Source organism: Mustelus asterias, chromosome 1 (genome assembly GCF_964213995.1).
Source record: "Mustelus asterias chromosome 1, sMusAst1.hap1.1, whole genome shotgun sequence".
NCBI lineage: Eukaryota > Metazoa > Chordata > Chondrichthyes > Carcharhiniformes > Triakidae > Mustelus > Mustelus asterias.
The window spans coordinates 125,380,008-125,405,410 of NC_135801.1; the positions used below are offsets into that span (position 1 = coordinate 125,380,008).

The 25,403-nt window shown below is 44.2% G+C and overlaps 1 protein-coding gene across 1 annotated transcript in view; it reads left to right on the forward strand.

Moving 5' to 3' along the window:
• Positions 1–9,563, forward strand: part of srek1ip1 (SREK1-interacting protein 1) — a 35,631-nt gene extending 26,068 nt beyond the window's left edge. The window contains exon 5 of the mRNA XM_078218310.1: positions 8,706–9,563. Within this exon, the coding sequence (XP_078074436.1) occupies positions 8,706–8,889 (184 nt within the window). The 3' untranslated portion in view covers positions 8,890–9,563. The remainder of the gene's footprint in view (positions 1–8,705) is intronic.
• The last annotated feature ends 15,840 nt before the right edge of the window (positions 9,564–25,403 follow it).

Here is a 25,403-nt window from a genome sequence, read left to right on the forward strand (position 1 = left end):
TAGTAATGGACAAGGATGAGTGCTGTCCTACGGGCAGGGTGCTAAATTGGGGGAAGGCTGACTATAGCCGGATTAGGTAGGAATTGGTGGATGTTGATTGGGAGAGGATGTTCGAGGGTAAGTCCGCGTCTGGCATGTGGGAGTCTTTTAAGGAACTATTGATAAGGCTGCAGGATAGGCATGTGCCTGTAAAAAGGAAAGATAGGAAAGGTAGGATTCCAGAGCCGTGGATAACCAGGGAAATTGAGGATCTGATTAAAATGAAAAGGGAGGCGTACGTTAAGTCCAGGCAACTGAAAACAGATGGAGCTCTGGGGGAATACAGAGAGAGTAGGAAAGAACTCAAACGGGGAGTTAGAAGGGCAAAAAGAGGTCACGAGATGTTCTTGGCAGGCAGGATTAAGGAGAATCCTAAGGCATTCTATTCATACGTTAGGAACAAAAGAGTTGTCAGGGAGAAAATCGGACCTCTCAGGGACAAAGGAGGGGAATTATGCTTAGAACCCAAGGGAATAGGGGAGATCCTAAATGAATACTTTGCATCGGTATTCACGAAGGAGAGGGGCGTGTTAACCGGGAGTGTCTCGGAGGGAGGTGTTGACCCGTTAGAGAAAATCTCCATTACAAGAGAGGAAGTGTTAGGTTTTTTAGGGAACATTAAAACTGACAAAGCCCCAGGGCCTGATGGCATCTATCTTCGACTGCTCAGGGAGACGAGAGATGAAATTGCTGGGCCTCTGACGGAAATCTTTGTCACTTCTTTGGACACGGGTGAGGTCCCTGAGGATTGGAGGATAGCGAATGTGGTCCCGTTGTTTAAGAAGGGTAGCAGGGATAACCCAGGAAATTATAGGCCGGTGAGCTTAACGTCCGTGGTAGGGAAGTTGTTGGAGAGGATTCTTAGAGACTGGATGTATGTGCATTTAGAACGGAACAATCTCATTAGTGACAGACAGCATGGTTTTGTAAGAGGGAGGTCGTGCCTTACAAATTTGGTGGAGTTTTTTGAGGAAGTGACAAAAACGGTTGATGAAGGAAGGGCCGTGGATGTCGTCTATATGGATTTCAGTAAGGCATTTGACAAAGTCCCACATGGCAGGTTGGTTAAGAAGGTTAAGGCTCATGGGATACAAGGAGAAGTGGCTAGATGGGTGGAGAACTGGCTTGGCCATAGGAGACAGAGGGTAGTGGTCGAAGGGTCTTTTTCCGGCTGGAGGTCTGTGACCAGTGGTGTTCCGCAGGGCTCTGTACTGGGACCTCTGCTATTTGTTATATATATAAATGATTTGGAAGAAGGTGTAACTGGTGTAATCAGCAAGTTTGCGGATGACACGAAGATGGCTGGAATTGCGGATAGCGAAGAGCATTGTCGGGCAATACAGCAAGATATAGATAGGCTGGAAAATTGGGCGGAGAGGTGGCAGATGGAGTTTAATCCGGATAAATGCGAAGTGATGCATTTTGGAAGAAATAATGTAGGGAGGAGTTATACAATAAATGGCAGAGTCATCAGGAGTATAGAAACACAGAGGGACCTAGGTGTGCAAGTCCACAAATCCTTGAAGGTGGCAACACAGGTGGAGAAGGTGGTGAAGAAGGCATATGGTATGCTTGTCTTTATAGGACGGGGTATAGAGTATCAAAGCTGGAGTCTGATGATGCAGCTGTATAGAACGCTGGTTAGGCCACATTTGGAGTACTGCGTCCAGTTCTGGTCGCCGCACTACCAGAAGGACGTGGAGGCTTTAGAGAGAGTGCAGAGAAGGTTTACCAGGATGTTGCCTGGTATGGAGGGTCTTAGCTATGAGGAGAGATTGGGTAGACTGGGGTTGTTCTCCTTGGAAAGACGGAGAATGAGGGGAGATCTAATAGAGGTATACAAGATTATGAAGGGTATAGATAGGGTGAACAGTGGGAAGCTTTTTCCCAGGTCGGAGGTGACGATCACGAGGGGTCACGGGCTCAAGCTGAGAGGGGCGAAGTATAACTCAGATATCAGAGGGACGTTTTTTACACAGAGGGTGGTGGGGGCCTGGAATGCGCTGCCAAGTAGGGTGGTGGAGGCGGGCACGCTGACATCGTTTAAGACTTACCTGGATAGTCACATGAGCAGCCTGGGAATGGAGGGATACAAACGATTGGTCTAGTTGGACCAAGGAGCGGCACAGGCTTGGAGGGCCGAAGGGCCTGTTTCCTGTGTTGTACTGTTCTTTGTTCTTTGTTCTTACAGCCCTTCTTTATCACCGGAATATATTGTTGCTGAGTACTGAAAAGGATCTCCTTAAAAATCCTCCACTGTTCCTCAGCTGTCCTACCTACCAGTCTGCTCTCCCAGTCCACCTTAGCCAATTCAGCCCTCATCCTATCGTACTTCCCTCTGTTCAAACAGAGGACAGTGGTATGGGACCCTACTTTCTCCTCTTCCATTTGTATCAGAAGTTCAAAGTCCATGGTACCTTAGAAACATAGAAAAGCTACAGCACAAACCGGCCCTTTGGCCCACAAGTTGCACCGAACAATTTCCTTACCTTCTAGGCTCATCTATAACCCTCTATCTTACTAACCTCCATGAACCTATCCAAAAGTCTCTAAAAAGACTCAATCGAATCCGCTTCCACCACCACTACCGGCAGCCGATTCCACGCACCCACCACCCTTGGAGTGAAAAACTTACCCCTAACATCTCCTCTATACCTACTCCCCAGCACCCTAAACCTGTGGCTTCTTGTGACAACCATTTCAGCCCTGGGAATCCACTCTATCAATACCTCTCAACATCTTATACACCTCTATCAGGTCACCTCTCATCCTTCGCCTCTCCAAGGAGAATAGACCTAGCTCTCTCAACCTATCCTCATAAGGCATACCACTTAATCCGGCAACATCCTTGTAAATCTCCTCTGCACCCGTTCTATGGCTTCCACATCCTTTCAGTAATGAGGCGACCAGAACTGGGCACAGTACTCCAGGTGGGGTCTGACCAGGGTCCTATACAGCTGCAGCATTATCTCCCGATTTCTAAACACAATTCCTCTATTGATGAAGGCCAGTATTCCATACGCCACCTTAACCACAGCCTCTACCTGTGACGCCGCTTTGAGCGTCCTATGAACCCAGACCCCAAGATCCCTCTGTTCTTCCACACTGCCAAGCGTCTTACCCTTAATATTATATTCTTCCATCCTATTCGACCTGCCAAAATGAACCACCACACACTTATCTGGGTTGAAGTCCATCTGCCACTTCTCCGCCCAGTCTTGCATCTTATCTATGTCTCGTTGCAACTGCTGACATCCCTCTACACTATCCACAACACCTCCAGCCTTTGTGTCATCAGCAAACTTGCCAACCCATCCTTCCACTTCCTCATCCAGGTCATTTATAAAAATCACAAAGAGCAAGGGTCCCAGAACAGATCCCTGGGGCACTCCACTGGTGACCGACCTCCACTCTGAAAAAGACCCATCTACAACCACTCTTTGCCTTCTGTGGGCAAGCCAGTTCTGAATCCACAAAGCAACGTCCCCTTGTATCCCATGCCCTTTCACTTTCTCCATAAGCCTTGCATGGGGCACCTTATCAAACGCCTTGCTGAAATCCATATAAACTACATCTACCGCTCTTCCCCCATCTAAGTGTCTAGTCACATCTTCAAAAAACTCAAATCAGACTCGTAAGGCATGATCTGCCTCGGACAAAGCCGTGCTGGCTACTTCTGATCATACTATTCCTTTCCAAATGTTCATAAATCCTGCCTCTCAGGATCTTCTCCATCAACTTACCTACCACTGAGGTTAGACTCACTGGTCTATAATTTCCTGGGCTATCTCTTCTCCCTTTCTTGAATAACGGAACCACATCCACCATCCTCCAATCCTCCGGAACCTCTCCCGTCTCCATTGACAATGCAAAGATCATTGCCAGAGGATCAGCAATCTCTTCCCTCGCCTCCCACAGTAACCTGGGGTACATCCCATCCGGTCCCGGCGATTTATCTAACTTGATGTTTTTCAACAGCTCCAACACATCCTCTTTCCTAATGCCCACATGCTCAATCTTCTCAGTCCACTGCAAGTCTGCACTGCAACTACCAAGATCCTTTTCCACTGTGAATACTGAAGCAAAGTATTCATTGAGTACCTCTGCTATTTCAACCGGTTCAATACAGACTTTCCCACTATCACATTTGATAGGTCCTACTCCTTCACATCTTATCCTCTTGCTCTTCACATACTTGTAAAATGCCTTGGGGTTTTCCTTTATCCTGTCTGCCAAGGCTTTCTCATGTCCCCTCCTGGCTCTTCCAATTTCCCTCTTTAGTTCCTTCCTACTAGTCGTATACTCTTCTAGATTTCTAACATTACCTAGCTCCCTGAACCTTTTGTAGGCTTTTCTTTTCTTCCTGACTAAATCCGTTACAGCTTTCGTGCACCACGGTTCCTGTAACCTACCATAACTTGCCTGTCGCACCGGAACATTGCCATGCAGAGCTCCAGACAAATGTTCCTTGAAAATTTGCCACATTTCTTCCATACATTTCCCTGAGAAAACCTCCTTCCAATTTATGCCTCTAATTTCCTGCCTAATAGCATCATAGTTGCCCTTACTCCAGATAAACACTTTCCTAGCTCGGCTGATCCTATCTCTCTCCAATGCTAGTGTAAAGGAGATAGAGTTATGATCACTATCCCCAAAATGCTCTCCCACTGATAGATCTGACACCTGCCCAGGTTCATTCCCTAATATCAAATCAAGCACAGCCTCTCCTCTTGTAGGCTTATCCACATACTGTGTCAGGAAGCTCTCCTGAACACACCTAACAAACTCCTCTCCATCTAAACTCCTTACCCTAGGGATATTCCAATCGATATTTGGGAAATTAAAATCTCCCATCACGACCACTCTGTTATTGTCACATCTCTCCAGAATCTGCTTCCCAATCTGCTCCTCCACATCTCTGCTACTATTGGGCGGCCTATAGAAAACACCCAGTAAAGTTACCGACCCCTTCCTGTTCCTAACCTCCACCCACAGAGATTCCGTGGAAGTCTACAACATGGGTAAAACCTTTTGCTCACTCAATTTACATCACACCATTCATGGGGGAAGAGTCCCATTGATTCTCCTTGCGTAGAGAGCCTTGGTGACCTTTCTGATGATAATGGACAGCAAAATGAGATGTCACTAGGTGCAGCCCAGGCGATGTACGGCCGTAGTGGTCTTGTACAGGAAGTGCTGCCTACGCCCAGGTCTAAGTTGTGACGACAGTTGTTGACGTAACTCAGTGATGACCTTCTATATGATATGAAGGCACTTGAGACATTGCCCCTCAAAGTATAGGTTTACACTCCTGCACAGTGCCATCCTCCTGCTCATTCTTCTTTCAGCCCTACTGCTATCACCTGTCATCTTTGTACCACTACAGACAGCTCTACCAGGCTACCCATGACTGCTGTGAAACTAATTTGAAAGCAGCCAAAAATAGTCATTAGACAAGAGTAAATACTACTAATAGAATTCAGTTCTGAATCTGGTAAGCTTTAAAGATTTTTTAAAAAATCAGATGTTAATTAGCAACCTAAAGGATAAAGCCCATCCGCTCCTAAAATCGACCTCTTTTCCCCGGCGGAGGAGGCCCGTCGGGCCTTCAACGACATCAAAGCGGACATCGCGAAGGCCGCGATGCATGCTGTGGATGAATCCATCCCTAAAGGATAAACCAGCAACTAAGTTGTGTGTAATGAATGAGCCCTTAAATAGTGCTACTGGAGGATCCTTCCTGTCTATTTGTGCCTTGAGTTGATTTTGAGCACATCATGTGGCAAGTCAAGCACTGGTGCAGAACAATATCACAAATGAGTCCTAAAAGGACTGGACCATTATTTAAATATATTATGATTGTTTAATATGCTTCTCATGCACCCTTAGCACCTATTGAAAAAGTCTACTCGGTATGGCACACTTCTGGCATAGATTCTTGAGTGTCTGTCTTTCCCCTGATAAATGGCTGCATGCTAATGAATTTCTAGACTTGCAATACACCAGCCTAATGGAGCTATTATTGAAAATAAAAATAATATTTTGTAGTGTTGATTTCAATGTGATAATATAACATTTTACATTTCCATTTTTAACTAAATATAATCCAATGAAATGGTACAAAAGTGCAAAATTTGACATCTGATCTGAGTACTTTCATGAAATAAAGCATATGAAAGTTACATGAGGAAAATGTCCATTTTACAGTATTCACATTCAACTTAGAATTGTACTGAAAATATGTTTATGGATTTGATTAAACAATCCAAATTGCAAATACCAGCCAGATTTTGAGAGAGGAGCACAGTTGATTAATATAAGAAAAAGCATACAGAACAGAAAGGGTGGCACAGTAGTTAGCACTGCTGTCTCACAGTGCCAGGGACCCAGGTTCGATTCCCAGCTTGGGTCACTGTCAGTGTGGAGTTTGCACATTCCCCCCCGTCTGTGTGAGTTTCCTCCGGGCATTCCGGTTTCCTCCCACACTCCAAAGATGTGTGGGTTAGGTTGATTGGCCATGCTAAATTGACCCTAGTGTCAGGGAATTAGCAGGGTAAATATGTGGGTGTTACGGGAATAGGGCCTGGGTGGGATTGTGGTCGGTGCAGACTCGACGGGCCGAATGGCAGCCTCCAGCACTGTAGGGTTCTATGAACTTGTTCCATCTTACTTTCATTCTTAAATGTAGGGGGCATTATTAAGAAGTTTGCAGATGATACAAAGAGATGGCCATATGGTTGATGATGGGGAAGAAAGTTGTAAATATCAAAACTGCAGGAAGATGTCCATTGACAGAGAAGTGGTAAATGAAATTCCATCTGGATAAGTTTGAAGTTTTGCATTTGAGGAGGGCAAACAAGGAAATACACAATAAATGATAAGATACTGAGAAGGGTAGAATAACAGAGCAACCATGGGGTGCATAGCTACACATCTCCAATGGTAGAAGGCTGGTAGTTAAGAAAGCATACAAGATACTGGCCTCTGTTAACTGAGGCATAGAAAATAAACAGGAGTGGTTAGGTGAGAACTGTATAAAACATTAGTTGCCCACAGCTTGAGTACTAAGTAGTGTTCTGGTGACTGGAAGAATGTAATCATTTGGAAGAATGTAATCACACTGGAGAGGGTACAGAGGAAATTTACAAAGATGTTGCCAGGAATAGGGAATTTTAACGATGTAGAAAGATTGGATAGGATGGAGTTATTTTCTTTGGAACAGAAGGGATATTTAATTGAAGTGTATAAAATGATGAGGGGTGTAGAGAGTGTGGATACGCTCTTGCCCTTAGCAGAGAGGTCAATAACCAGGGGACATACATTTAAGTATTCGTAAAATGATGAAAGGGCAGTTGTGGAGATTTCTTTTTACCCAAAGAGTGGTGGGGATCAGGAACTCATGGCAATAACATTTGAAAATATCACTTGACGTGTCAAAATCTGCAAGGCTGAAAAGTGGATAACTGGATAACTCTTTCTCAGCTTATATGGGCACAGTGGGCCAAATGGCTACTTTCAGTGCTGGAACTTGATTTGATTTATTATTGTCACATGTATTAGTGTACAATGAAAAGTATTGTTTCTTGTGTGCTATGCAGACAAAGCATAACCGTACATGGTGGAGAGAGTGCAGAATGTAGTGTTACAGTCATAGTTAGGGTGTAGAGAAAGATCAATTTAATATGAGGTAGGTCCATTCAAAACTCTGGTGGCAGCAGGGAAGAAGCTGTTCTTGAGTTGGTTGGTACATGACTTCAGACGTTTGTATCTTTTTCCTGGAGGAAGAAGGTGGAAGAGAGTATGTCCGGGGTGTGTGGGTTTCTTTGATTGTGCTGGCAGCGGGAAGTGTAGACAGAGTTACTACACTCTGGAATCCATAGAATCCTTACAGTGTAGAAAGAGGCCATCCAGCCTATCGAGTCTACACAGACACTGAAAGAGGATCCCGCATATTTGCAATTGCCAATCCATCTAACCGGCACATCTTTGGACTGTGGGAGGAAACTGGAGCACTCAGAAAACCCAAGCACACAGGGAGAAAATGCAAACTCCACATAGACAGTCACCCAAGGACGGAATCGAACCCAGGTCCCTGGCGCTGTGAGGCAGGCTAATCACTGTGCCACCACGATGATTCTATGAAGAATGAGCTTCAATATTGGTTTACTTCTCCCCTGTTCACATGAATGCACAACCTATTTTTCCATGTTCCATAACCAAATTGGATCTGCAATACTGTGTTGCTTTTTGGATTATTTTATTTTAATCAAATCTGTCTATCCAGTGTATCTCATTCTGTAAAGTTCTGACTCGAGTCGCACCAATGAGATTCCTGAACTATTAAGTAGGAAAGTGTAGCAAACGTGTTTCCAATTGCCTTCTTGAGGGTTATTATAATCTGTGGATTGAAACCAAAAAGGCTCCATCTGCCCTTAGCAAATAGGGAGCTGGTATGACTCTCACCTATCTGACCCCCATTGGACATCAATCCAATATTCAGAGCCAGTACAATGGTCTTTACTTGCTGGGACTATCTGGGATGAGGCCTGGGGTACTGATTCAAGCAGCAATAGTGCCACCAAGTCAGTAGACGCTCCATCTCACGTCAGAAATGCGTTATGAAAAATTTGAATGCCTGGAAATTAATTATGTATTGTTCTTTACAGATCTCATTCATCCAGTGAAGGCAAAAGTGAGAACAAGAGCAAGAAGCAAAAAGTTCTTAAAAAGAAAAAGAAAACTAAGAAGAAAAGCAAGCACAAAAGTCACAAACATCACCAAAAGGTTAAAAAGGAAAAGCAGCCTACTTCTTCCTCAGAAACTTCTAGTTCCTCTTCAGATAGTGATTAATTGCCTAGTGTTACAATCCTAGGGTTGTTCCAGAAGACTGTTTTTTTAATTGCTTTTCTTTGTACAGGGCAATGGCTCACATTCATGAATATTTCTTTGAGTTAGAGAAAGTGTAAAAAGAATTGTTGCCTTTAGAAGTGATGTGCATTTTAACACATTGGAAAATTTTGTTTAAGATTTATTTCGAGCATAGGTGATATTACATGGAAAATGTAATATCGCCTATGATAGATAATTCAGATAATTTGTAATGTTGATTATTAGACAACTGGGCAAAATGGCTACCTTAATGATGGATTATCAAGTTAGCATTTGGCTTCTGATATCACTGATCAACTGAATTAACTATATAAAACAGCAAAACAAACAGCAACAATGTTCAGCAATATTTCAATATTTTTAACACTTTTCTATTAGAATTGTCTAGGAATGACTTGTAGAATTGATCTACCTTCAGGTGGAAATATATGGCTTTCATATACACCTATTTTCTTTATCAGTTTTTACATAATATCTCTATGAATGTACATATTTCAGCTGATTAATTTGTAAATCTTTGGTATTGTTCTTTAATAGCCCAAATAATGCATCACATATTACTGGTTTACATAAACTTGACTTGACTTTTTTTTCCAACAAGTTCAGAATAAAAGCATTTTTTAGACCACATCGGCTACATCAGTATCAGTGATCTACAGTGCTTGCAATTCTAACTCTGTTAGGTGAATTTTAAAACATGGGACTGATTTAGGAGGATAGGATCAGAATAGGCCATCCAGCTCCAAGAGTATATTGCTCATGAAATCATGACTGATCTGTGACCTAATTCCATATAGTTTCATTTCCCCATATCCCTTTAATTACTTTAAATAATAAAAGTCTATCAATCTCAGATTTAAAATATACAATTGATCTAACATCAATTGCCAAATACAGATGAGAGTTCTCAACTTCTAAGATCTTTGTGTAGATGTTTCCTAACTTTGTTCCTGAAATGTATGACTCAACTTTTAGGCTATAACCCTTAATTCTGAAATCCACCACCAGTCTAAATTATTTTTCTCTACTCTTGCTCCTATTTTCTATGGGGTATGGGGACAGTATGGTGTTGAGATAGAGGATCAGCCATGGTCATGCTGAATGATGGAGCAGACTCGAAGGGTCAAATGGCCTACTCCTGCTCTAATTTTTCTACCTGCCCACCTTAATATCTTATAAATTTTGATCAAATCACCCCTTAGGCTTCTAGGGGATACAATCCTAGTTTGTATAATGTTGATTATTGGACAACTGGTAATACATTTTGAAACCAACCTGGAACCAGTTATTTAAGAACTGGTAATGTGTAATGAGACTGGATTAATTAATAACCTCTTTTCTAAGAATCTTCATAGTAAGAGTGATCAAAACATGATGGAATTTTACATTCAGTTTGAGGGTGACAAATAATGGTCTGAAACAGGAGTCTTAAACTTAAACAAAGGTAATAAAATAGAGTTGCTAAAGTGGAAAGGGAAAACAAGTTGCTCTTTGTGATTTTTATTAATGACTTAGAGGAGGGGGCTGAAGGGTGGATCAGTAAATTTGCTGATGACACCAAGATTGGTGGAGTAGTGGATGAGGTGGAGGGCTGTTGTAGGCTGCAAAGAGACATAGATAGGATGCAAAGCTGGGCTGAAAAATGGCAAATGGAGTTTAACCCTGATAAATGTGAGGTGATTCATTTTGGTAGGACTAATTTAAATGTGGATTACAGGGTCAAAGATAGGGTTCTGAAGACTGTGGAGGAACAGAGAGATCTTGGGGTCCATATCCACAGATCTCTAAAGGTTGCCACTCAAGTGGATAGAGCTGTGAAGAAGGCCTATAGTGTGTTAGCTTTTATTAACAGGGGGTTGGAGTTTAAGAGCCGTGGGGTTAATCTGCAACTGTACAGGACCTTGGTGAGACCACATTTGGAATATTGTGTGCAGTTCTGGTCACCTCACTATAAGAAGGATGTGGAAGCGCTGGAAAGAGTGCAGAGGAGATTTACCAGGATGCTGCCTGGTTTGGAGGGTAGGTCTTATGAGGAAAGGTTGAGGGAGCTAGGGCTGTTCTCTCTGGAGCGGAGGAGGCTGAGGGGAGACTTAATAGAGGTTTATAAAATGATGAAGGGGATAGATAGAGTGAACGTTCAAAGACTATTTCCTCGGGTGGATGGAGCTATTACAAGGGGGCATAACTTAGGGTTCATGGTGGGAGATATAGGAAGGATATCAGAGGTAGGTTCTTTATGCAGAGAGTGGTTGGGGTGTGGAATGGACTGCCTGCAGTGATAGTGGAGTCAGACACTTTAGGAACATTTTAGCGGTTATTGGATAGGCACATGGAGCACACCAGGATGATAGGGAGTGAGATAGCTTGATCTTGGTTTCAGATAAAGCTCAGCACAACATCGTGGGCCGAAGGGCCTGTTCTGTGCTGTACTGTTCTATGTTCTATGTAAGACATTGGAGAAACAATGGCAGACATTTAAAGAGATATTTCATAACTCTCAACAAACATATATTGAATTGAGAAAGAAAGATTCTACAAGAGAGATGCATCATCCATGGTAAACCAAGGAAGATACCAAGGCTGGTATCAATTTGCAAGTAAAGACATACAATACTGCAAAGATTAGTAATAAGCAAAAAGATTGGGAAAGTTTTAGAAACCAGCAGAAATGACTAAAATATAATACAGGAGGAGAAATTGGAGTATGAGAGAAAACGAACAAGAATGATAAAAAGCTTCGATATGTATCTACAAAAGAAAGGAGTAACTAAAGTGTTGGTTCCTTAGAGGGGAGACTGGGGAATTAATAGTAGAAAACAAGGAAATGGCAGGAGCTTTGAACAAGTGTTTTGTATCTGCCTTCATAGAGGACGAAAAGCATCCCAGGATAGTTGAAAAGCAAGAGGCAAAAGGGAGAGAGGAACTTAAAATAATCAGAATCACTAGAGGGCAAAGTACTTGGAAAACTGTTGACACTAAAGTCCCCTGGACATGATGGCCTGGGTGCAAGAAAGTGGCTGCGTTGTTTGCAAAATTCCCTCAATTCTGGAAAGGCCCCAGTGGATCGCAAAACTGCAAATGTAAATCCCCTACTCAAAAAGGAGGAAGGCCAGTTAGCGTAACATCTGTCATTGGGAAAAGGCTGGAATCCATTAATAAGGACATAATAGCAGGACATACAGAAAACCATAATGCTTCAAACAAAGTCAACATTGTTTTACAAAAGGGAAATCATGTTTGACAAATCTATTTGAGTTCTTCGAGAAAGTAAAACACAGGGTGATTAAAGGGGAACCAGTAAATGGTTCATTGGATTTCTCGAAAGCATTCAATAAAGCTGTCACATCAAATTGCTGCACAAAATGAGAACATATGGTGTTGGGGGTAATAGATTAGCATGGATTGAGGATCAGCTAATTAACAAGAAAAAAAGTCAAGATTATTTTCAGGTTGACAAATTATAACAAGTGCAGTGCCACACAGATCCTTCATTGGGCCTCAACTAGTTACAATCTATGACTTGGATGAAAGGACAGATTGTATTGTAGCCAAATTTGCTAACAATACAAAGGAGGGAAGAAAGTTGTGTGGGGGACACAATGGTTCTTACCAAAAAATTCTAAGTCCAGGATGAGTGGGAAAACAGAAGAGTTTCAGATCCAGTTTTATGGGTGAATTCAAATCTGCTACCTTATGAAGATTCGTAAGATCTTCATCTGTATGAAAAAATAGCAGAAATGGTTTCTTGCCTGTAGAGGGAGGGGGTGGAGCTTAAATCACCCAAATGCTGGCTGAGAGCAATAGGGGGCGCCATTGTGCATGTGCCATCGCTAGAAGTGGACACCTGTCACTCAACCTCTACTGCTCTCCATGCCTCTATGGCCTCCACAAAGCACCCCCCCACCCCCAGCTATTGCAGGGGCCCAAGGCCTATTGCATCCCCCCCACCCGCCTGGATTGATTTCTTTTTTTCCTCTGATCGACACGGATTGTCCCCATCCTCCCGCCCCCCGCCCCCCCACACTGATCCCTGATGTAGAGTGACAGTGGGTCCCTCTCTCTCCCCTCCCTCCCCAGTGCAGAACGGCAGTTGGCTCCTCTCCTTCCATCGATCACACTTCAGAGGGCGCAGCCACCCTGATCTGGCCCCACCCCCTTGACAGTGCCCAGTGGGCAGTGGCAGGCTGGCACTGCCCCAGGGGCACCCCCTCTTCCCTCCAATCTCCCCGGGGTGGCTTCAGTGGCCTCCGATCCTACTGGTGAGGCCATCACAACTGATTCCCGTTGCTGGGGACCAGCTGTGATTCTCACTGGTGAAGTCACACAGGCAAGTGACCGAGGACAATAGCGTCCCAGGTTCATTAAATCTATGTAAATTCAATTTTAAATATATTTAAATAAATTATTTCGCCTCGTCCCAGAAATGGGTGTGAGGTGGATTGTGCCGCATATCAGGTGCTGGTAACATTGCAAGAGGCGCAAAATCGGGCATGAACCTAATTTCTTGGCTCTCTCATGATATTACCGGTTTGCCCCGCCCATCAGATGGCAGGGCGCAACAGCCGGATTGCTCCCAAAGAGCCTGCAAGGGAAAATAGATAGCTTAAGTGAATAGGAAAAAAATAGGCAGATAGAGTATAATTTGGACAAATGTGAGATTGTCCACTTTAGTATAAAGAATCACAAAAAGCTTGCATGCAAGTACAACAGGTAATTAAGTAGGCAAGTGGAATGCTGGCCTTTATTGCAAAGGGATGGAGTATAAAATTAGTAACGTCTTGCTACAACTGTACAGGACATTGATGAGACCACCCCCAGAGTACTATGTACAGTTTTGAATTCCTTACGTAAAGAGGGATATACTTGCATTGGGAGCAGCTCAGAAAAGGTTCATAGGCCAATTCCAGGGATGAAAGGGTTGTCTTATGATTGGTACCCAAAGTGTGTGACCTGGGGGTTCAGCAAATGCCTCTGGTGGATACTTTTCTCAATTGTGTAATGGCAGATTTTTCACCTTCTCTGTAGTTTAGGGTTTCCAAGAGGGAAGTATCTCTGATGCTCAGGTTGATATGCTGCCACTTACCTTTCCACTTATTGCTGCTTCTCCAATCATAGATTGTTTTTCCCATTTTGAAAGGAACAATAACCAATTCAATCAAATCAAATAAACTGAGACAAATTAAAGGGCCACCCCCTTAATCAAATAAACAGAAATATAGGCCATGATTCTCCCATTGCGACCCGCAACCTTTCTGGCAGGTCGTGGTGGGAGATGTGCGTCGCCAGCCTTGTTCCGGGATTTGTGTGCACGCCGGGAATGCATGCACATCTCCCAGAGCCAGCAAACAGTCGCCGGTCAGACCACACTGGAAACCGGCGGGAAGGCAGGTAAGTAATTTGAATTTTTTAAAAATATGTTTTAAATGTCATTTAAATCTAATTATCGGGAACTTACCGGTCCCGATTGAATCTCCCACCCCGCCAAGAGTACTTCATTCCGGTGGGGTTCAGACTAGCTCCCCACATTCGGAGAACATTCGGGGGGCAATCAGGGCCCCCAGGGGGTCAGGTGGTGGGGGTGTGGTGCCCCCTGGGTATGGGCACCCTGGCAGTGCCAGTCTGTGCCCCTTGGCACTGCCCAAGGGACAAAGTGCCCATACCCAAGGGGCACCTTGGCACTGTCCACCAGGCATGGGGCAGTGCCAAGGGGTGGGGCCTAGGGGCAATCCTGCCACTCTGCAGACAGGGTTGGTCGGGGATGGAGGGAGGGCAGCGATTGGGATGGGCTGCGGAGGGGGTCTGCCTCCCAGGGGTGGGGGGTGGAGTCTGACCCCAGGGGTGTCAGCATGGGGGGGGGGGGAATCACCACTGATGGGAGGTGGGCTGGACATTGGGGCGCTCTGGGGCGGCGGTTGGTCAGGGCTGGCCTGGGAATTGTGGGGGCCACGAACGGGCCATGGGGGGTGACTGGAGGGCAGCATTGTGGGGGTCCTGGACTGGCCAGCAAATGGGGAGTCTGACAGTTCGGGGCCACTGCGCATGCGCAGAGTTCCAGAACTGTCAGACTCTGGTGCGAATAGGCCCCACCCCCTGGGTTTTTAATGATATTCACAACTGGGACCTCTGCAGTGCACAGAGTGCGGAGATTCGGATGAGAAGCTGAACTGACAAAACAGTTGGGATCTAGAACACCTTTCCTGCTAATTCAGCGCTTTTGAGAGAATCGCGGCCATAATGATCAGCAAAGTGCAACAGCCTCATCTCTTTGTCACTGACATGCAACACTGATGATTGTCTTTTATCTCCTGCTGTGGCATTGCTGGATGTGGTGAGAGATGAGGAAGGAAGAATTCTAGTTCATAGAAGTGGAAGAACACTGAGGAATCACTGTCCCATGACTCATACACACCCACCACCAGTGCCAATACACTCACCGTGTCGGGTCCAGCATCACAGATTGAATGGATGGCGTGAGGAACACTTCACATGTGAACAGGAGCAAACTGGAGAGTCCCAAATAAATGTTACAGGAAAATAAATGGCCACCTGTTGGAATTTCCAGATGGAGGAGTCCATCACGGCCATGAGTGCTGTTACATCTTTGAAACAATGGCCAACTTCCTTGAGACTCAGATGCAGCAGGGCAACGTGTGGATGTATGCACACAACAATGGCTTCCATGCAATAACTGCTACTATGAGAAATGTTGAGTAAACAGTCACCTTGATTGCCAAACAGTGCATCCAAGTGCCCCTCCACACATGATGAGCAGGGAGGTGCAGGTTTGCCATGATAGGGAAGAGGTAGGCAGGATGATTGCAATGGGGCGTCTCCTTAATGTGCCTCCAGGTCAAAGACCTTCATGGTGGCCCTTCTGACAGAGGCACAAGCTAACCCAATGAACAAAGCTGAGCTTGCACAAATGCAGGTGAGCCAGTTTTTGGAGGGGCTCTTACAAGCCCAACAACCCAGAGGACATCTACCACTGACATCTAAAGTAACAGAGCATTGAAATGATCAGGCTGCTCCAGCCACATAAGTCACCAGCTGAGCCATACAAATTAGCATTGGGTAAGTAAGATCAGAGAGTTGAATGCTCAAAGTTTGATGTGGGAGAAATCAGTTTCGTTAAATGAGACATACTTCAATTGAACCATGCTGGGAGCTGTGTTTTGGCGAATCAAGTAACTAGGACGTTTGCGAGGGCTTTAAAGTACATAATGAGGGTTCGATGGGGGGGAGACATTTGGTGAGGGGAAATTTTGAAAGTTAAAGAGAAAGGACAAAGCAATAGTGCAGGATAACAATCTGAGTAATGACAATCAGTGTGTGACAAGGGACAGTCAGTACAAAACTAAAAGCTGCTACAATTATGAGGTTTTATAAAAATTATATTTTGAGACTGTAGCTTTAAATTTAATGTTTATGACCTGTTCTGAAGTCTGCTTGAGAGCAAGCCTGAGTGATGTGATTGAGAGAGATCAAAGGAAGACTTAGATTGTTTTCCTGAGAGAAGGTACTTCACACTAAGAGACAATGACAGCAACCTCTGAGATTATTATGGATTGGATTTTATGGGGCTCCATTTTCCCTGCTGAAAAATTACCCAGCGGGGCTCTCCAATTTGCTCCTATTCATATGTAGAATCTAGCCCAAAGAATCCATAATTGAATATAGATAGGTTAAGTGAATGTGATAAACATTTTCACACAATGAGTGCTTCAAATCTGGAATGCATAGCCTGGAATTGTGGTGGAGACAGGTTCAATTAAAGCATTAGATGATTATTTGAATGGAAACAGTATGCGGGGATATAGGGAAATGGCAGGGGAATGGCACTAAGCCATGATGCTCATTCGGAGAGCCAGTGTAGACATGATGAGCCAAATGACCTCCTTCCAGGCTGTAAACAATTCTGAGATGAAATAAAATGTAGAAAACTATGAGGTTATCCATTTTGTTCAAAATAATAGAAAAGCAGAGTATTCTTTAAATGCGAACAAACTACAGAATGCTGCAATACAGAAAGATCTTGTACATGAATAACAAAACATTAGCAGGCAGGAACAACAAGTACAAAAACAGAAAATGCTGGAAAATCTCAGCAGGTCTGATAGCATCTATGGAGAGAGAATAAAGCCAAAGGGTTTACTGAGTTGTGCCCGTTTTTGGGTGCGAAAACGTGGTAAAGACGGGCGTGAGGTGAGTAGCGCAATCGCCGCCCGTCTCCACATCAGTTCCCCCTCTACCAAGGCTCGAAAATGGCCGCGATTTGGACCGCGCCCAAAACAGTCACAACAGCCATTTAAATGCATTTGCATGCATTTCAATAGACTTAATGGGCTGCATGCCCAACTTTACCGTCACTTCCCACTTTACCACGTCGTTCGCCAATCTGGAATCGGCACGAAGCAGACATGCTCCATAAAAGTGCGATTCGGGCGCTCCATCAGTGAGGGTTAGTGGGGAGGTAAGTGCCTAGCATTCGACAGTCGAGTGCCATATCCTGTTCTTAGAACATAAGAACCCTCATAAGAACAGGATATGGCGCTCGACTCATTCATCAACAGTTCCAACGTGCCACAGCGAAAAACCGCACCGACCTCCTCAGAAGACAAACACGGGACACAGTGGACAGAGTACCCTTCGTCGTCCAGTACTTCCCTGGAGCGGAGAAGCTACGACATCTCCTCCGGAGGCTTCAACATGTCATTGATGAAGACGAACATCTCGCCAAGGCCATCCCCACATCCCCATTTCTTGCCTTCAAACAACCACACAACCTCAAACAGACCATTGTCCGCAGCAAACTACCCAGCCTTCAGGAGAACAGTGACCACGACACCACACAACCCTGCCACAGCAACCTCTGCAAGATGTGCCGGATCATCGACACGGATGCCATCATCTCACGCAAGAACACCATCCACCAGGTACACAGTACATACTCTTGCAACTCGGCCAACATTGTCTACCTGATACGCTGCAGGAAAGGATGTCCTGAGGCATGGTACATTGGGGAAACCATGCAGACGCTACGACAACGGATGAATGAACACCGCTCAACAATCACCAGGCAAGACTGTTCTCTTCCTGTTGGGAAGCACTTCAGCGGTCACGGGCATTCAGCCTCTGATCTCCGGGTAAGCGTTCTCCACGGCGGCCTTCACGACACACGACAGCGCAGAGTCGCTGAGCAGAGACGCTGAGCAGAGACTGATAGCCAGGTTCTGCACACATGAGGACGGCCTCAACCGGGATATTGGGTTCATGTCACACTATCTGTAACCCCCACAACTTGCCTGGATGTGCAAAATCTCACTAGCTGTCCTGTCTGGAGACAATACACATCTCTTTAACCTGTGCTTAATGTTCCCTCCACTCACATTGTCTGTACCTTTAAGACTTGATTAGCTGTAAAGGCTCACATTCCAATCATTATTCATGTAAATTGAGTTTGTGTCTTTGTGCCCTGTTTGTGATCAGAACTCCCACCTACCTGACGAAGGAACAGCCTGTTCCAAAAGCTAGTGGCTTTTGCTACCAAATAAACCTGTTGGACTTTAACCTGGTGTTGTGAGACAGAAGGAGCCATGAAAGAAATGATGGCATGACTCCTACAGAGTATCAGATGGTGGCCCTTAGAGGGCAAGCTCAGTGCTACTCTTGGGGGGATGGGGGATAGGTAGGAGGTCCTTGGGGGTCAGGGGCTGGAAATAAGCAGGGTGCTGAGGATGGGAGGATCTGGGAGAAGATGCTAGATGGGGTTAAGCACTCACCCTTGCTGGCCAGATGAGGTCATTGACCTTGTGGCACTGCTTCCCTGTTCTGGGGGCCAGGGCCATGGCACTGACCGAGGCAGCAGCTGCCTCCCAGGCCACATTTCCATCAGCCCTCCTGGGTCTGCGTCCTGCTGGGTGGAAGAGGGTGTCCTGCTTCACCTCTGCCGCATCCAGCAGCCTCCGGAGGTCGTCCTCAGTGAATCTGGGGGCTGGTTGTGTGCTCATTTTTTTCCTGCACTGCCTGCCTGCCTGCTCATCCTTGGGGTTTTTATGGAGCTGCCGCTCATTAGGACAGATCAGCTGCAGGCAGTTTGGCAGAGCATTCCAACAAGTTCCATGCAGTTTGCTTGTTAGCATTGAAGGGAAGGCAAGTGAGCACTTGCAGGTGTGCTGATGGAAAGGGGGGGGGTGAGGGGCTGGTGGATCAGTGCCTCAATAATTGGGGACAGGACAGAGAGAGAGAGGGAGAGGGAAGTGTCACACAGCCATTGGAGTCAGGAGGAGATGGGGGCCTTGTGCAGGAGGGTCCAGGGTGGGGGAGAGGGGGGATCATTCTGCCTCAGATTGGTGGGGGGGAATGGGGTTCCGCTGCCATTCTGCCTGAGATTGGTGGGTCTGCTGCCGCTCTGCCTCAGATCGGTGAGGGGAAGGGGGGAAGGGGCCGTGATTGGTTTGGGTGGCAGGAGGGTGGGGGGGGTAAGAGGGTCAGTAATGTTGGGGGATCGGGCAATGTCTCTGGGGGCCAGGGGCAGGCATTATCCAGCCGGGGAAGGATGTGGCAGGGGAGCAGCATTCTATCATTTTCTTTCTGCACATGCGCAGTTGAAGGCTCCGATCGGAGCTGCAGGGTTTCGATCACATTAAGCCCCACCCACAGGCTTGTGCAGCGCGATTCGGACTTGCTGATTTTTTTACAGGCAGAGTGTGTATGGGGGCGCCTCAGGACGGGCCTAAAAGTCGGATCTGAAACACTCCCAGTTTCAAGTCCGCCCAGCACTTAGAATCAAAATGGTAAAATAGGGCCCCAAGTTTTGAGTCTGGATGACCCTTTGAAGAAAGATCATCCAGACTGAAAATGTTGGCTTTATTCTCCACCCACAGATTCTGTCAGACCTGCTGAGATTTTCCAGCGTTTTCTGTTTTTGTTTCAGACTCCAGCATCTGCAATAATTTGCTTTTATCTTAGGAACAACAAGTAATTAGGAAGACAAATGAATGTTGGCCTTTATTGCAAGGGGGGTGTAATATAAAAGTAGGGAAGTTACAAATGTTTGGGGTGTTGTTGAGACCACACATAGATTATTATGTACAGTTTTCGTTTTTATTATTTAAGGTGAGAGATACCTGCATTGGAGGTATTTCAGAGAAGGTTCACTAGGCTGATTTCTGGAATGAAAGAGTTATCTTATGAGGAAACTGGACAAGGTTGAACCTATAATCATTGGAGTTTAGAAGAATGAGAGGTGGGGGTGGGATTTTCCAACTGTGCACATCCCAAGATCAGAAATTCCTGCTTGAGCTTAACGGACCTTTAAATAGTCCACTGAACTTTCTGTCTCACCCGCTACAATTCCCGCAGGAGGTGGGATGGGAAATTTTTGGCAGTAATCTCATTGAAAGGTAAGGTTCTGAGAGGAAGATGATGAAATGATGTCCACACTGTTATTTAAGGTATACCAAACACCATCCTCAAAAATAGATGAACTCATTGCTCATTTCATCATGGTTTGAGGACCTTCCTTTTCTTAAATTAGTTGTCATGCTTACCTTGAAAACAATTTCAAAAGTAACAAATGGTCTGTAAAATGCTTCAGGATATCTTGGGTGTGAAAGGCATTAGCATAAATGCAAGTCATTTTATTGCTAAGGAAAATGCTATATTATGTAATGCGGAAGGCATTATTGTGACACATTTCAATGTCATTGGGAAAAAATATACAGCATTATTTAGAACTAAAAGATGTAAAATAGATTAAATGGTAGAGAAATTAATATAACTGCAATATTATATGAAATTGTGTATTGGAAGATTTTATATGTGAAATATTCCAGCCAGTATAAGATTTGTGATCAATATTTATATAATCTGTGCAGAGTAAATATTTTATTGAAAGCATCTATTTAATTGGAGAGGATATTTTGCATGTAAGTACATGTATTAAATTCTGTATTAGTGGGTCACTCTTTGCCCAGGTAGGAAGGTGGTGTTCATTAATTTCAGGTCATGTTGGGTCAGTCACATTCAATTTTCTAAACGATAATTATATAACTATCAACTCAAGAGAAGCTCACAAGAGATTAAAAGCATTCATTTCTAGCGGTAGTAACTGAATGTTTTGATTTAATTAAATGTTGGTTAAGCCTCCTCCTGCAGCAGCTTCATAGGATCAGCATGAAACTGCCTAATTATTACACCCATTTTATTAATTAAGTACAGGTGAGTTTGGGCCACCGTTGCTGCAGAGTTGGTTACTTATTTTTTTATCCATCCATCATCAGCTCTGGACAAGTTTGTAATATGCTGGTCCTTGAAATTATTTATCATCGGGATAGCAGACTGATTGAATCAATAGTTATATTCCAGATATCATGGGTCTATAGTAATATGCAATTATTATCTGATGTGTGTTACATTATTTTTTGTACTATGTAGACTTCAGCATAAATGTTTTTTTTCAGAGCCTCAGCCAAAAGATGGGACTCAAAATGGTCAGCTTTAATTCAGAGGGACTTTCTGCAGGGAAAGCTGATAACTAATCTGGCATGAAAGTAGATGTCATGTTCTTGCAAGAGACACGTAGACAACAGGACCAAACATCCCTGGCATGCATATTGCTGAAATCACAAAAGTAGCACCGATGGTAGCACGATATCTGTGTATGACAAAATAGTGGTGGAAAGTGTTGCTGTGAAATATGGCACAAAGAAATTTACCACATTTGAACTTATTTAATTAGCAACATTTTCTGTCTACAAACTCATAAAAAATTATAATATTTTGCCTTCTATTGATGTCAAGCTAACTGCTTTGCAATTCCATTTTTTCTCTTCCTTGTTTCCGAAAAAAAACCTGCCATCTTCCAGTCTGCAGGAATTGTTCCACAATCTATAGAATTGTAATAGATGACCACCAATGCATCCACTATGGGGCAGTACAGTGGTTGGCACTGCTGCCTCACAGCGCCAGGGACTCAGGTCACAGTCTGTGCGAAGTCTACATGTTCTCCCCGTGTCTGCGTGGGTTTCCTCCGGGTGCTCCAGTTTCCTCCCACAGTCTGAAAGATGTGCTGGTTAGGTGCATTGGCCATGCTAAATTCTCCCTCAGTGTACCCGAACAGGCGCTGGAGTGTGGCGACGAGGGGATTTTCACAGTAATTGCAATGTTAATGTAAGCCTACTTGTGACGCAAATGCATAAACTTAAAGATCTACATAGCCATCCCTTTCAACACTCTGGAATGTAGATCATCAGGTCTAGGGGATTTACAAACTTTCAGTCCCATTAACTCCAGCAGTACTACTACTTGCTAATACTAAGTTCTTTCAGTTCCTCATTCTTGTTAGTCCATTGGTTTTCTAGTATTTCTGGGAGATATTTGTATCTTCTTCCGTGAAGACAGACAAGTATTTGTTTAGTGTTTCTACATTTCCTTATTCACCGTTACAAATGTCCTTGCCTTTGCCTGTAATGGACCCACATCTCTTTTTGCTGATCTTTTCCTTTTTGCACATCTCTGGAGGCTTTTACAGTCGATTTTTATGGTTCTCACTAGATTTCTTTCATATTCTATTTTCCCTTTTGTTATCAGTTTCTTTGTCCTCTTCTGCTGAATTCTAAATTGCTCCCAATCCTCATTTTTTTGGACAATTTTATAAGTCCCTTCCTTTGATCTAATACAATCTTTAACTTCTCTTGTTAGCCACAGGCGGCTCGCTTTTCCTGTGGCGAATTTATGCCTCAAAGGATGATGACTTTCATTTGGCAATGTCCAAAATTGTTCAGCCCAAGAGGTAAGACATTAAATTTAAAAGCTCTATCTTAGTGAGTGCAATTGGTTGCAGGGAGAAAGCATTTCCTTCCACTGTCAAGTGTGGTTGTTAGTCTCAAAGGACCAAACTTTTTGTTAGTCTAGTGGCAGCAGTGGCAATTTTCTTCCTATAACAGGTTCCAGGCGCAGATAGAAACATTGCTGGCAGCACACCAAAAATGTTTTGGTTAATGCAAGATATTCAGCCAAATTTGCATTGACTAATTCAGCAAACAAAAAACCTTGCCCTTATCTTCTATAGTATAACAATGGCTGGAACCGAACAGCCGCCATAGGCAAGTGAAATAAATAATAATCAATTGAATTTCACACTCTTGATCATTATTCAGTGAGCCCCGAATCAAAATGTGTGTATATGTGCATTGGGTCAGAACAGGCCTGACTTTGATGTTCTCCATAATCTATCAATACTCACAATCGTGGCTCACATATAAAACATCATCATTTGGGTGAGGTACTGGAGGACTGTTGGTAGTCCTACAACTTTATTCTAGGATAGTCAGAGTCTTTTTCCCAGGGTAGAAACATCAATTACTAGGTGACAGGTTTAACGTAAAAGGGGGGAAGTTTAAAGGAGATGTGAGAGGCAAGTTTTTTTACATAAAGGGTGATAAGTGCCTAGAATATGCTGCCAGAGGAGGCGGTAGACACAGATACAATAGCAACGTTTAAAAGACATCTTCATGAATAGGCAGACATTTGAAGGATATGGACTGCGTAGAGGCAAAAGGTCTTTAGTTTAGAAAAGTGTCATGTATGCTGGTCTGAATGAACTGTTCCTGTGCTGCACTGTTCTTTGATGGATCAGTACTTTCAAGAGAGCAGGGAAGAAAAAGAACAGCAGTAGTGATCTGTTAAGGGCAGCTCCTCTGTTTATTTTTCCACACCTCACAGTCTTACACTTTCACCTTCAGTTCCTTGTAAGAGCCTCACATTTCCAATTTCAAGTTGTCTCACATCATCATTCCTTTTCTCCCTCATGCTCTACATTGCACTAATCTTTCTTCACCCAGCCTTAGAATGTAGCCAATCCAACCTTGCTGCCTTATCTTGATTACATTTAGTAACAATCTTCCCTCTTCCACTATCCTGAGAGCTTCTTAATTGCTCTTGGTTTCTCTTCAACAGACCTGCTCCATCCTTCTCCAGATAACGAGAAAAGAAGGACCAAATGAAGTTCAGAAAGGTGTCAAGGTCAGTGGTCAATTGGTGAAGATTGTGAGATTTGAAGACCATCAGGCCCTAATGGCTAGCTCAGCGGAAGGTCTACAGATACTCATGGCTGGGATGAATAAAGTGGCAAAAGCTTACGGAATGTCAATTAATGTAAAAAAGACTTAGAAAGCAATGGTGGGTAAGCAGAGGTTAAGAACATAGAACATAGAACAGTACAGTACAGCACAGAACAGGCCCTTTGGCCCACGATGTTGTGCCGAGCTTTATCTGAACCCAAGATCAAGCTATCCCACTCCCTATCATTCTGGTGTGCTTCATGTGCCTATCCAATAACCGCTAAAATGTTCCTAAAGTGCCTGACTCCACTATCACTGCAGGCAGTCCATTCCACACCCCAACTACTCTCTGCGTAAAGAACCTACCTCTGATATCCTACCTATATCTCCCACCATGAACCCTATAGTTATGCCCCCTTGTAATAGCTCCATCCACCCGAGGAAATAGTCTTTGAACGTTCACTCTATCTATCCCCTTCATCATTTTATAAACCTCTATTAAGTCTCCCCTCAATCTCCTCCGCTCCAGAGAGAACAGCCCTAGCTCCCTCAACCTTTCCTGATAAGACCTACCCTCCAAACCAGGCAGCATCCTGGTAAATCTCCTCTGCACTCTTTCCAGCGCTTCCACATCCTTCTTATAGTGAGGTAACCAGAATTGCACACAATATTCCAAATGTGGTCTCACCAAGGCCCTGTACAGTTGCAGCATAACCCCACGGCTCTTAAACTCCAACCCCCTGTTAATAAAAGCTAACACACTATAGGCCTTCTTCACAGCTCTATCCACTTGAGTGGCAATCTTTAGAGATCTGTGGATACGGACCCCAAGATCTCTCTGTTCCTCCACAGTCTTCAGAACCCTACCTTTGACCCTGTAATCCACATTTAAATTAGTCCTACCAAAATGAATCACCTCACATTTATCAGGGTTAAACTCCATTTGCCATTTTTCAGCCCAGCTTTGCATCCTATCTATGTCTCTTTGCAGCCTACAACAGCCCTCCACCTCATCCATTACTCCACCAATCTTGGTGTCATCAGCAAATTTACTGATTCACCCTTCAGCCCCCTCCTCTAAGTCATTAATAAAAATCACAAAGAGCAGAGGACCAAGCACTGATCCCTGTGGCACTCCGCTAGCAACCTGCCTCCAGTCCGAAAATTTTCCATCCACCACCACCCTCTGTCTTCGATCAGACAGCCAGTTACCTATCCAATCGGCCAACTTTCCCTCTATCCCACACCTCCTTACTTTCATCATAAGCCGACCATGGGGGACCTTATCAAACGCCTTACTAAAATCCATGTATATGACATCAACTGCCCTACCTTCATCAACACACTTAGTTACCTCCTCAAAAAATTCAATCAAATTTGTGAGGCATGACTTGCCCTTCACGAATCCGTGCT